The sequence below is a fragment of the Peromyscus eremicus genome, chromosome X (assembly GCF_949786415.1).
Source record: "Peromyscus eremicus chromosome X, PerEre_H2_v1, whole genome shotgun sequence".
In the NCBI taxonomy this organism is placed as follows: Eukaryota; Metazoa; Chordata; class Mammalia; order Rodentia; family Cricetidae; genus Peromyscus; species Peromyscus eremicus.
The window spans coordinates 16,282,579-16,296,903 of record NC_081439.1 but is presented as its reverse complement, the minus strand read 5'-3'; the positions used below and the strand labels follow the sequence as shown (position 1 = coordinate 16,296,903).

General features: G+C 37.8%; 1 protein-coding gene across 2 annotated transcripts in view; it reads right to left on the bottom strand.

The window, feature by feature from the left end:
* Positions 1 to 14,325, bottom strand: part of Wnk3 (WNK lysine deficient protein kinase 3) — a 131,959-nt gene that overhangs the window by 65,748 nt on the left and 51,886 nt on the right. For both annotated transcript variants that reach the window (XM_059249949.1, XM_059249948.1), the window contains exons 6-8: positions 6,952 to 7,040; positions 3,056 to 3,275; positions 236 to 530 (exon numbers count right to left, since the gene is read on the bottom strand). In XM_059249949.1, the coding sequence (XP_059105932.1) occupies positions 236 to 530; positions 3,056 to 3,275; positions 6,952 to 7,040 (604 nt within the window). The remainder of the gene's footprint in view (positions 1 to 235; positions 531 to 3,055; positions 3,276 to 6,951; positions 7,041 to 14,325) is intronic.

The following is a 14,325-nucleotide window of genomic DNA, read 5'->3' as shown; positions in this document are numbered from 1 at the left end:
CATTCCCAGTTTATATATCAAGCCCAGGGCTTCCTGTATACTAGGCAACACTCCCAACTGGAACAAATTCCTAGCCCAGCTTTCTTGATTTTAAGATAAAGAAATCATCTTGTCTATTTCAAAAGTTTTTTAAAGGATTAATAAAATTATAGATAACAGAATACTCTTAAAATACAAAAATGTTTTTTAAAGACAAAGAACTATAATTAGACATTTGTCTTTACAGTTGTCTTACCTCTAACAGAGGAGCACTGTGGCTGTGGTTTTCCCTGGAAAAGCTGCTGTCGAACATGTTGATCAACTTCTGTTTCTTCACATTCAGCCACAGTGTGTGTACCAGGAGCAGGTGGTGAAGTTAGAGTTTGCTGTGGAGGTAATACATTCCCCACAGGCTTGCACTGGGAATCCCTGCGTTCCTCCAAACATCCAACAGGCTTCTTTTCCCTTATCTTTTTTATCAGTGTCACACGGTCCCTAATGGACTTAGCAACAGCTTTGGAATCACTTTCATGGAAGAATCCAGATTTGACCTACAAAGAAAACATAATAAATAAACAAACTCAAAATTCTATTAAATAACCAATAATTAATAGCTTGTTTCTATATATCTTTAAAATTGGACATGTGTACATGTGAGAGCTTTTGACTGATACAAGAATAATACTTCAGGGACTGCAGCAACAGGATCTTGTAATGCCAGTTACAAAGTCTATCTCAAAATCCAGTAACAGCATACCCAGTACTGACATCAGAGACATATAGCTACCTAAAATGGTCTTTTGCCTTATATGAGCACATTATCTGATGATATAAGATGGAAATAAGCTTAACATAAAATGAAGCAGAAATGAGATGCTGAAATAAAACTTAAAATAATATCTTTCTGGAGGAAACAGAAAAGTACCATAGTTTTGTTCTGTATTAACATCCCCAAAATAGGAATATAGTCTATTGAAAAAAATACAGATGAAGTTTGAAGCAGAGATCTACATTCTAAGCATGTATGCTCAGAGCAGAGTACTTGCTACATGTTACTAGGGATTAGAATAGTGTGAGAACAGGAAAAGGTTCTTTTTGTCTCTAAGGAACAGAGATGAGCAGCAGAGAACATGATTTGAAGAAGTACCATAGCAATACCATGTTTAGCCCTACAGTCTGCTTGCTTGCTTGCTTTTTTAAATTTTTCACTTTTGAGACAGGGTCTCATGTAACACAGGCTGGCCCATACATAGTAGCCCAAAGTAATCTTCAACTCCTTGATCTCCTACTTCTCCCCTCTAAGTGCTAGGATTATAGGCATGCACCACCAAGTCTAGCCTACAGTCTACTATTTAAAACTTGTCTTAAAGTTCTTCAGATCAGAAAATTCATGGTAGTTGAAAGATTATTAAAATGTTAATGGGACTGGGAATCCCAGCACTTGGAAGGTAGAGGCAGGAAGCTTGCCATGGATTTGAGGGTCAGCCTGGGCTATAATGTGATTACCAGGTCAGTCAAAGCTAAATAGCACATTCCTGTCTAAAACCAAACTAAAACAACAACAACAAAATGGATGAAGTGCACATATCCAATTTTGCCCACCCTAAAGTTCCCAATAAACCCACCTCATAGTAAATGAATTTTAAAGTTACACATCAATAAAAACAAGGCTAGACATGGCAGCACACACTGGAAATTCCAACACTGGGAGGCAAAGGAAGGAAGAGCTGGACTTCAAGGCCATTTTCAGCTACACAATGAATTCTAGGCCCATTTTGGTTACATGAGAACCAGCCTCAAAAATAAATAAATAAATAAATAAATAAACAAATAAATAAATAAATAAAATAAAGGCAAAGGGATGGATAAAAAAAAATTAAGAATACTTGAGAACCTATCCAAGACACCCAACATCCCAATAAGAGAAGTTCCAGAAATAAGAAATAGCAAATCATCTGATCCTCCTGAGGGCTAAAGATTTATTTTGTAGATGTGTATGTTTATATGAAGGCCGAGGTTCTCTCAGTGGTCCCCAGGAATCCTTCTGTCTTCACATACAAAGAGCTAGGGTTACAGAGCTATACCACACCACCTTACATAGGTGCTGGGGATCCAAACTGAGGTCCTCATGTTTGTACAACAGGTACTTTATCAACTGAACCATCGCCCCAGCCTCCAATTTTATTTCAACAAAGGCAGTACGATACAGTTCTTTACAGTGGGCATGCAAATTTAACATAGCCTGCTAGGAAAAGTACTTTGCAATGACATGACAATATAAAAAAGGAAAACAGGAGTCTAGGAGATGCCTTGGTCAGTAAAGTGCTTGACATGCAAGCATGGGCACCTGAGTTTGAAACCCCAGCACCTGTGACAAAAGCAGAGCATGAAAGGACACACCAAGCAGGGTGGTGGTGGCACACACCTGTTGTGGGATATTTGTACACTGTGCTGTGACTGGTGTAACAAAAAGCTGAATGGCCAATAGCTAGATGGAGAAACAGAGAGGACTCTGGGAAGAAGAAAGGCAGGGTCACCAGCCAGACAGAGAGAGGAGTCAGGAGGTGTAAGATGGAAGTGAGGTAACACCATGTGGCTGAACACAGATTAAAAAATATGAGTTAATGTAAGTTATGAACTAGTTGAGACAAGCCTAAGCTAAAGGCCAAACTTTCATAATTAATAAGTCTCTGGGTCATTATTTGTGGGCTGGCAGTCTCAATGAAAAAGTATTGTTACACACCTTTAATCCCAAAGGTAGAGGTAGGTGGATCTCTGTGAGTTAAAGGTGAGCCTGGTCTACAGAGTGACTTCCAGGACAGCCAGGGCTAAACAATGAAAACCTATCTCCAAAAAAAAAGGAAAAAAAAACCCAAACAAAAAAAAGTATACACTTCTAATCCCTGCACTGTGGAGGTAAAAATACATGCCTGTGCAGGCATACATATACAAATATACAGCAAGAGAGAAAGCACACAGAAAAATATGAAAGGAAAGAAAGCAATGAGAAGTAGAAAAGAATCAATCAATCAGGATATGGTAATGTGTAAGGAAAGCATCACTAAGATTTACTTACCATTTCATATGCTACTTCCTCAGGTGTATCTTTTTCTAAATTGAAACTGAATTCAATAGCTTCATTGTCTTTATGTTTGCCTTTTAATTTTTTAGGATCTTCAACCCAGAGTCTTAGAGCCAGGGATGAATTTGAGCAATCATCTTCCTCTGCTAACTCCACCCTCAGTCCAGTATCCTCAGCAAAGAATGCATGGTTTAGTAGGTCCTTAATAGATAACCTAATAAACAAAATATCTCATTATCAATTCTTCCAGTCATAAGCAAGATATGATCCTTTAAATAGTAAAAGTTAATTGCATTAAAGTGAGAATCTTACATTTTCTATTAAGCCATTAATTATTTTACTACAAAAACTACATCTTATAATCAATTTATTACTAGGAACACAAGAAATGTCAACTTACATGCATGTAGAATAATCTTCATTAAGGATTAATAACCAATAACATATCTTGATAACAAAGTCTAACATACATAAAAGTATGCCTAAGAGAAAACTGTTAGGTAGATTTATTAGCTTGCCTTAAGCCACTGGTTTATATTACTAAGACTAAAGCAATTGATCTTCAACAAAAGAAACTAAAAACATTTCCCAGATATATAAATTCTAAGGTGAACTGGAAATCCAAATTTTTACAAATGTTTTAAATAGACTACTTCAATTAACAATTATCCACTCAGAAGCTGTGTGTGATGGCCCAGTCCTATACCACAGCATTTGCCAGCCTGTGTTATATAGTGAGTTTCAGGATAGTCTGGGTTACAGAATGAGACTCTGTTTCAAAAAACTTAATGTACCTAAAAAACAAGCTTGTGTAGCCATCTTCATATTTGACAAAATAGACTCTCACCAATAGACAAGCCATCCAGACAAAAACTAAATGGAGAAATGCTGGAGCTAACTGATATTATAAACCAAATGGACCTAACAGATATGTACAGAATATTCCACCCAAACACAAAAGAATACACCTTCTTCTCAGCCCCTCATGTAATGTTCTTCAAAAGTGATAATATACTCAAACATAAAGCAAGTCTCAACAGATACAAGAAAACTGAAATAATACCTTGCATCCTATAGGACCAGGGATTAAAGCTGGATATCAACAACAAAAACAACAGAAAGCTAATAATGGGGGAGACAGAGTAGAAGATCTAGGTAAAATAAGCAAAGAATATGAAAAATTAAAAGGAAAACACACAGGAAAGGAACATACAGGAAATAAAGAGACACTATGAGAAGACCAACCTTTGAATTATAGACATACACAAAAGCAAAGAATCTCAGGTGAATGTCATAGACCAGATTTAACAAGATTATAGAAAACTTCCCCCAAATTAAGTTAAGATACACCCATCCAAACACAATGAGAACATAAAATACCAAACAGACAAGACCAGAAAAGAAAATCCCCACAGTATATCATAGGTAAACACTAATTTTTTTTTTTTTTGTCTTTTCAAGACAGGGTTTCTCTGTGTAGTTTTGTGCCTTTCCTGGAACTCACTTTGTAGACCAGGCTGGCCTCGAACTCACAGAGATCCGCCTGCCTCTGCCTCCTGAGTGCTGGGATTGAAGGCGTGCACCACCACCACTGCCCAGCTTTTTTTTTTTTTTTTTTTTTTTTGAGCTGAGGATCAAACCCAGGGCCTCGTGCTTGCTAGGCAAGTGTGCTCTACCACTGAGCTAAATCCCCAACGGTAAACACTAATTATACATAACAAAGAAAGTATACCGAAAGCTGCAAGATAAAACTGAAAGTCATATATTAAGGAAACCTACCAGAATAACAGCAATTTCTAAATGGAACCTCTGGAAGTGAGAAGGGCCTTGAGCAATGCACTGCAAGTCCTAAAAGACCATGATTGGTCTTGATACCCAGCAAAACTCTCTGCCATAGTTGAAGGGAAAGAAAAACTTTCCATGATATAAACAGGCTAAAAACATTTACAATCAAGAAACCAAACCACAGGAAGCAATATTTTCATCTAAAAGATGAGAATGAGCATAGCCAGGACACCATACAATGAAGTACAAAGCCATAATTACTAAAAACACAAAGTACCACTGAGAACACAAACAATAACACCAAAAATCAACAACACAATGACCAGAAACTTGCACAGCACTTTTCCTTATACCTACAGATAAGAGTAGCTCTCAGAGGCAGGCGGATCTCTGTGAGTTCGAGGCCAGCCTGGTCTACAAAGAAAGTTCCAGGAAAGGCACAAAACTACACAGAGAAACCCTGTCTTGAAAAAACAAAGTGTAGCTCTCACTCCTCATCAAGGAAACTTCCTTTACAACATATGGAGACCATTACAGAAAACACAATTAGTCAAAATACAGAGTTGTGGAGACAAGTTCCAACAACACAATGCCTACACCTAAAACTCAATAATCATTACAAAAAAGGGGGAGGGAAGATTGTAAGAGCCGGAGGAACAGTAAGTGTGCTGTGAGACTGTGTCTCCTAGAAATGACAAGAAAGCTACTCCCCATGAAGTCTCTCACCAACATGGCTGGCTAAATATGACCTGAACAAGGATGACACCAATAGACATGCTATTGTGGAAGGGGAAAAGCTCATGAGGTCTCAACCCTAGACCAATAATTATAAGCAACTAAGAAATGCTGAGAGTGAGAGAAATAGTCTTCCCCAAGAAAGAGCCCCTTCCCTCCCCAAATTGGTTATTCAATATCAAATGGGTCGGCCCTAAAAACATGTACATACAAGTAACATTATACAAGCCGAGCAGGTTGTAGTGATGTATTTAGAACTCTGTCTGTGTGTGTGTGTGTGTGTGTGTGTGTGTGTGTGTGTGCATGCCTATTTATGTAATAAATGTAACAACAACTAAAGAAAAAAAGGCCCAGCCTGGGCTACCAAGTGAGTTCCAGGAAAGGCACAAAGCTACACAGAGAAACCCTGTCTCAAAAAACCAAAAAACCACAAAAAAAAAGGCAATGAATGAGAGGATTCAGAGGGAGGAAAGGGAAAGGGGAAATGGTAATTATATTATGAACTAAAAAATATTTTAAAAAGGAGAGTAGAATAGAGATTATCGGGATCTGGAAGGAAGAATTATGAATTATTAGTGGTTACAAAGTTATAGTTTAGAATGAAGAAATATTGGGGGCATTAATAGTGATAGGTGTACAGAAATAAGAATATACATAAAGTATGTTTCTGAAATACACCCTTAAAAACAGCTAAAATGGGGCTGGAGAGATGGTTCAGCAGTTAAAAACATTTGCTGCTCTTCTAGATGTCCCAGGTTTGGTTTCCAGTACCCCACATTGAGCAGCTCACAACTGCATGTGACTCCAGATCCAGGGTATCTGATGCCTTTCTGGCCTTTGCACACACTTGCATGCACATGGTGCACATAGATACACCCAGACACACAAACACATACACATAAAAAAATCTTTAAAAAAACAACCAAAAGATGAAACTACCAATTTAAACCAGTAATTATACGTAGCTCAAAATAACAGGAAGTGAAAGCCAATACTAAAGCAGTTATCTATACAAAAATACAAACTTTGATACAAATAAATATAGAATAGTCTTTAAACAAAAATATCCATATAACTTTTACCATTATTATTATTGGCACAAAGATATAAAACCAAATGTAAAATATCTGCTTACTCTCAACTACTTAAACAAGCAATGTCTTACCTGTTTTACATCTTTAGAAATTTATTTCACCTCACTATTAAGCTGATGGTGACTCAAGTTTGTCACAACAAACACAAATGTCAGTTCAAATTCAGCACATAATAGTTATGTCTAAAATGTCAAATGACATGCCATGATATACATTACAGTACCCAGGATAAAAATGCATCCATCATTTATGTAATTCTGTTAAAATTCTACCTACCTTTCAGATTTGTTTTGTCGAATACATCCTTCAATTATTTCTTTCACTTCAGGGTCTGTGACTTTATTGAAGCTGGCTGGTTTAATGCCCTGGGAGAAGAAAAGAGTTTCTTGTTATAAATTAAACAATTGAAAGTGCAAATCAACATGATATTTATTAAACATTTTTTCATAAAAATATCCAATTATTCAATGAGATCATTATACATATATATTTAACTTCTAAAATTTTAAGCAGGGTCTCACTACATAGCCCTGGTTAGGGTGGAACTCTCTATGTCAGTTTCTCAACCCCTTGGGAGGGGGCGTTGAACGACCCTTTCCCAGGGGTCACATAGCAGATATCCTGCATATCAGATAATTACACAATTCATAACAGTAGCAAAATTAGCTATGAATTAGCAACAAAAATAATTGTATGGTTGAGCTCACCACAACATGAGGAACTGTATTAAAGGGTCAAAGCATCAGGAAGGTTGAGAACCACTGCTCTATGTAGAACAGGCTGGCCACAAACTTATAGAAATCTGCCTGCCTCTGCCTCCCAAATGCTGAGAATATAGGCTTGTGCCACCACACCCAGTCAAATTTAACTTTTTATTTCCTGGTGGGGGAGGGAGGATCTAGGACACATGTGGAAGTCAAGAGAGTAACTTGCAGGAGTAGATAATCAATCTCCTTCTACCATGGATTTTCCAGGAATTGAACTCAGGTTGTCAGGCTTGACGGAAAGATGACCAGCTGTGTCATCTCACCAACCCAAGTTTAACTTTTTAAAAAGGATTTTATCACAGCTCCATAAATAACTAAAAATTGTGAATAATCTATATTAATAACTGAGGCAAACTTATATTAATATAGAAACATATAGAGACTAAAAATACTATTATACTTAATAATATGGGGAATTCTCATAGTTTAATATGAAACAATAGAAGGAAAAGCAAGATGGCACGCATATATACACTATAATCCTAACTGGGAAAACATAATAGGGGCTAGAGAGATGGCTCAGTGGTTAAGAGCAGTTGCTGTTCTTTTAGAGGACCTAAGTTCAATTCCCAGAACCCATACTGAGTGGATCACAACCATATGTTACTCCAGCTACAGGGGATCTGATATCTTCTTCTGGCCTCAATTGGTAATCATAAACATGTATGCAAGTACCTATTCACAAACACATACATAATTTAAAAAAAAGAAAATTTAATAATGGACCTGCAAGATACCTCAGCAGGTTAAAGGTGCTTGCCACCGCATCTGATGACCTGACTTCAATCTCAGAACCCACATAAAGTTAAAAGGAAGAGAACTGACTCCCACATATTGGCATCTGATCCCCACACTCACCATGTGGCACATATGTACCCACACATACACAATAAATAAAATGTAAGGGGGCGTGGGGAGAAGGCAGTGAGAAGGCTTGACCTGAGTTCCAGCCTCCATCCCACAATGTGTCAGGAGAGAACTGACTCCTACAAGTTGTCTTTTAGCCTCCATACTCAGGAATGTGACTGTGAGGATTTGTGCATGCATGCACACACACAAACACACACACACACACACACACACACACACACACACACGATGAATGAAATACATTTTTAAAGTAAAACGGAAAAAACTTTTTAAAAAAAGCAAATATATTAACTATTTTTCAATCAGAGAAAAAGGTTTGTTTGCTTGCTTCCTTTGAGGCAGGATCTCGTTTATGTGCCAAGTTTCATGATCCTGTTTCAAATTCCCAAATAGCTGGGAACACAGACCTGCACTACCACGCCAGGCAAAATGAGTATGGTTTTAATAACCTTTGAAGTCTAGCATAGTGGTCTATGCTACAAACCAGTACTGGAGAGGTGAAAGCAAGAGGACCAGAAGTTCAAGGTCACCTTGAGCTACTTAGTAAGACCCAGTCACAGAAAACATAACTTAAAAATAATAACTTCTCTATTTCTAGTATGCTGAATTTAATGTAGTTCAAAGTCTTCTAAAATGGCTAGAAACCCCAAACAAACAGTATGCTTGTGTGCACATAGATACAAATGTATATGCTAATGTATGAAAATATAAAGAAATATGTAAAACCTTTTTCTACTTAAGCAATACTAATACACTGAGAGAATTTCTCCTCAAGCTAATTATTAGGTTCTTGAATACTAATAAGAAACAAATAAAATCCAGAAAGTGTAAAAAAAAAAAAAAGCTGTAGCTAAGATGGCAGCTGAGAAGCTACTGCTGTGTGACTCACTAAAGGAGAAAAGTCAGAATAGACTATTCTAAAGAGATAAAGCAATGAGGAACTTCAGAAATTCATAAAGATGGCCACAAAATACTTGAAAAGTGCAGAGTAAAGGCTGGGAAACACACAGAAAAGAAGCCAAAGCCATCACAATTCCAGGAGTGCTGATCTCTGAAAGGGAAAAGAAGCTGAGACTGCTCCAAAAGGTAGGCCAGGTGGCCCTGGAGAAAAGACACTGGCAGTCTTACTTTTAGACTAAGTCCACAGCCCTCCCAAGTCTCCAAAGCAGCTGAGGGGAGACAGTGATTCCTTCAGTGGGGGAGAGGGGGAGACAATGGTGAGGAATCCCATTCCTGTCACTATGATTTGGAGGACAGACTTGGGCATCATCTGTGGGGGGGGGGTTATTAGAAACTGAGCTACACTGAGGACCCCAAAATGAAGAAAAACCTGAAGAGAGGAAGCCTGAATTTAACTTGCTGTAGCCATGGAGCAATAGACAGTTCTGGAAAGCTGGAAGGCCATGACCAACAAGCCAAAAAGGGCAGGTGACAGAAGGCATAGGGGAAAGTAACCCTGCTCTCAGTTAAATTGGCAAACCTCATCAACTGAGAGTGACCCTAGAGTCTGATAGCCCTGAGCCTTAGGCCACAAGGTAGATCAATCTCTGCAGTCATCCATCTGCTACTCGATTCTATAAAGCTAAAAACCTTGGAGCCTCAAGTGGAATACTTGAAATCCATGGCCTCATCCATCCAACAGGATGATTCATATTTAAAAGATTTGGAAAGTACGAAGACATGTCTTCCACTTGTACAGATTTTGACAGCTACACATCAGAAACAGGATATCTAAAATATATGAAGAACAGCAAAAACTAAATACTATCAAAAGAAATCTTTAAATCAATAGATTGGCTAATGATCTGAATAGACAGATCATAAAAGTAGAAAGACAAGGGCTGAAGAGATGGCTCTGCAGTTAAGAGCACCTGCTGCTCTCCACATAGCGGCTTACAACCATCTGTAACTCCAGTTCCAGGGGAGCCGATGTTCTCTTCTCACCTCTGCAGAAACCTAGTTATGTATATAGTACACATACAGTACAGATAGGCAAAATACTCATACATATAAAATAAAATAAGTGGAAACACAAATGGCTAATATATATTTGAAATAAAAATGTTCAGCATTACAAATTAAAAAACTGCCCCAAGATTCCATCTTACCCCAGCCAGAAAGGCTATCAAGAAAACAAGAAAGGGTCTGGAAAGATGAGTCAGAAGTTAAGAGTGTATACTACCCCGCCCCCTCTACAAAAAGGGTTTCTCTGTGTAGCCCTGGCTGTTCTGGAATTCACTCTGTAGACCAGGCTGGTCTCATTCAGAGATTCACCTGCCTCTGCCTCCTGAGTACTGGAACTAAAGGTGTGCACCACCACCACCCGGCTATACTACGTATACTATTCTTTTTTTTTTTTTTTTTGTCGGATCTGAGGACCGAACCCAGGGCCTTGCACTTGCTAGGCATGTGCTCTACCACTGAGCTAAATCCCCAACCTCAAGTGTATACTATTCTTGCAGAGGAGTCAAATTCAGTTCCCAGCACTGGTATTGGGTGTGGCTCATACTACCTATAACTCTAGATCCAAGGGACACAACTCCTTCTTCTGGCCTTCACAGGAACCTGCATTTATGTGCATATAACCACACAGAGACATACACAAATAATAAAAAATAATAAAATAAGACCTGGAGAGATAGCTCAGCAGTTAAAAGCACTTGCTGTTATTTCAGAAGACTCAAGTTTGGTTCCCAGCACCCAAAGGATGTAATTGTACATCTATGTTTACTTCCACACTATTCACAATAGCCACAGTACCCAGAAGTCAGTCTATATGTCCACCAACAGATGAATGGAAAAAAGAAAATGTACATATACATAATGGAATTTTGTGCAGCCCTAATATGAGATCATGACATTTTCAAGAGAACAGCTATAATTGGAAACCACCATGTTAAATAAAATAAACTAGTCCTGGTAAGACAAATACCACATGTTCTTGCTCATATGTGAAACCTAGACTTAAAATCATATATGTGTGTATATGTATTTACATGTGTGTGTTTATAGCTGACAAAATTAGAAAGGATCATGAGAGAAGAGGAAGAAATCTTAAGAGAAATGGAGAGTAACAAATACATGTGATAGGAAGCTGGGTGTGGTGGTAGATGCCTTTAATCTTAGCACTCAGAAGAGAAAGGCAGGGAGATCTCTGTGAGTTCAAGGCTAGCCTGGTCTATATCCAGGATGGTTCCAGGATAGTCAGGGCTACACAGTGAGACCCTGTCTCAAAATAAACAAGCACATGTAATAGGAAAACAGAAAAGGACTAATTGGTGGAACAAAGGAAAACGACTACAGGGGGCAGGGAGACATAGGAGAGGGCCAGGCATAAGAGAAAAACATGAGAATAAAATTTACTGATGCATATGTATAAAGGAGGTCTGATGAATCCCATTATATTATATTGTAATCTAAAAAATATAAAACAACAACAAAAGAAAATTGGGGCCATCAACATTTCACCATGGACAGAGAAAGGGTTCATAATGCCAAATCCTTCCGTAAGAAGTTAACAGGGAAGTAAGTTAACCATTAACAGGCAGGACTATGCAGGAATTACATTCCTCAGTGGTGTAGCCACTATAAAGGTGCTCTTGCTCAAGTAAATAACACCTCACTCATGCTCATGCAAGGAAGCCAAATTAAATGCAGTGCGGTACAGAAGAAAAAGACACAAAATTAGGAGGGTCTCGAGAAGGGGTTTAGTCTGAGGTACAAGGGCATAAGACAATAATGGGCTGAATAAGATCCAAGTACATTAATATGCGTGTGAAAGAATATAATTATGAAATTGTAAATGAACAAATAAAAGTTTTAGAAGAAAAGAAATACAAATGGCTAATAAATAAATGAGCTATGAAAGTAGAAAGGGGAATACAGAGGGCAGAAAGTTACAGTGGGGAAAGTTGGAAATGAGAAAAGGGGAGAAAAATCAACCAAAATGAAGTATGCATGAAAATGCCATAAAGGAACTTATTCCTTTGTAAGCTAATTTAAAAATATAACAAAATCAAAATAAAACCAAGAACAAACAATAATTTCCAAACATTAGCCACAGATTAAGGAGTCTCTCAACCCTCATCAGAGAAGCCTGTTTGCAGTAGATGAGGATCAACACAATAACCCCCAAGTTGCTCAGGAGCAGAGAACAAAAGACTCTGAAATGTTCAGCCCTAAGTGGGACATCTATATTGCAACCCCTCCTCCTGAGGCTCAAGGATCATTAAGAGGAGACAGAAAGAGCCAGAGGCAGTGGGTGACTACAAGGAAACAGTGTCTTCTAAATAAGGCAGGGCAGCTGCACATATGAACTCACAGTGCTTGTGACAGCATGCACAAAATCTGTGCACGCCTAAGCCAGACCAAACCTCAGCATGGAGAGGGGAGTTGGGCATAAAGTTTCACCTTTGGTGAGGAGCTACTGGAATTTCTTAGCAGTTGATAGAGAATGGATCAGTTTTCTCTAAAAGTGTAGCCTTTCATAAGTCGACCATGCTCCAGTAGAAGCATCCAAGAATATCTGAACAGCACAAAAAGGCCTTGTGGGGGAGGAGGGAATGAATGATGGACAATGAAGTTGAATGGGAAAGGAGAATGGATCTAAGAAGAGTTGGGGGAGGGAGGGTGAATACAATCAAAATATACCACATGATATTCTCAAAGAACTAATTAAAATTAAGCAATACAAAAGAAATTAAAACCAATGCTGGCAAGGATATGTAAAAAGTAGAAACCTTACTAATTGCTGGTAGGAATGTAATGTATTGCAACCATTATGGATATCAGTATGGAGGCTCCTCAAAGAACTAAAAATAAAACTACCATATAACCAAGCTATAACACTCTAGAGTATATATCCAAAGGACTCTTTAGTCAACATACCACAGAGACACTTATGCAACTGCGTTTATTGATACACAATCCACAACAGCTAAGAAATGAACTGGTCTAGATGTCTATCCACAAATAACTATATAATAAAAGTGTGGTACATATATACAATAGAATTTTATTCAGCTGTAAAGAATAATGAAATCACAGTATTTGCAGGAAAATGATGAAACTGGAAATCATATGTTAAGCAAAATAAGCCAGAAAACATGTTTTCTGCATATTTGGAATCTTAAATGTCTCTCTGTGTGTGCATGTGTGTGTGTATTGTGTGTCTGTGTGTGAGGATGGGCAAAAAGGGAGCCATGAAAATGGAGGGAGAGACTAGGGGATAATGGAATATATAATATAAAAGCAGACGGAGAATTATTAGTGGGGGTAGAAAACCAGCAAGATGTAGACAGGGAAAATAGGAGAGAGAGGATGAATAAGAACAAATTAAAACAATACATACATATGAAAAATGCCAAAAGATAACTATTACTTTATATGCACACTTTAAAAAAATACATACAAGTGGTCCAGACAACTTATAATTTTTCTGTAAGCATGTTATCTACCTGAATCTGCTCATTTTACTACCTTTTGTTTATAAGTTTTGGGCTTTCAGAAAATTATCCAGGTATCATTATAGTCATTAAACAGAAAATTGCAAATTAAGCTGAAAGAATAATTGTCATGGATTGAGATAATCTAAGATCTACTTCTACACCTATCATACTACCTTAAAGAATATAGAATCACAAAGTCTTATTATCTTATACTAATAAATCTGCCAAGATTTGGAATTATTTCGGATCCAAAATACAAGAAGCTTTGAGAGAGGTAGAAATGTAAATTGTGATATGACATTTTTGCATGTTAATCTAAAAATAATAGGCATTCAAAATTGCAGTTATGCTTAGGGTATGGATCAGTGGCAGAGCATTTGTGTAGCTTTCATTAGGCCCTGAATTTGATCCCCAGAATCACAAAAAAGACATACTATGCACAGCACTTGGGAGGCGAAGGCAGAAGGGTCAGGAGTTCAAGGCCAGCCTCAGCAACATGGTAAGACTCTGTTAATGTTACTCTATTCATAGAAAAAGTCCTTTATGATCTCTCCACTGACCTCTTC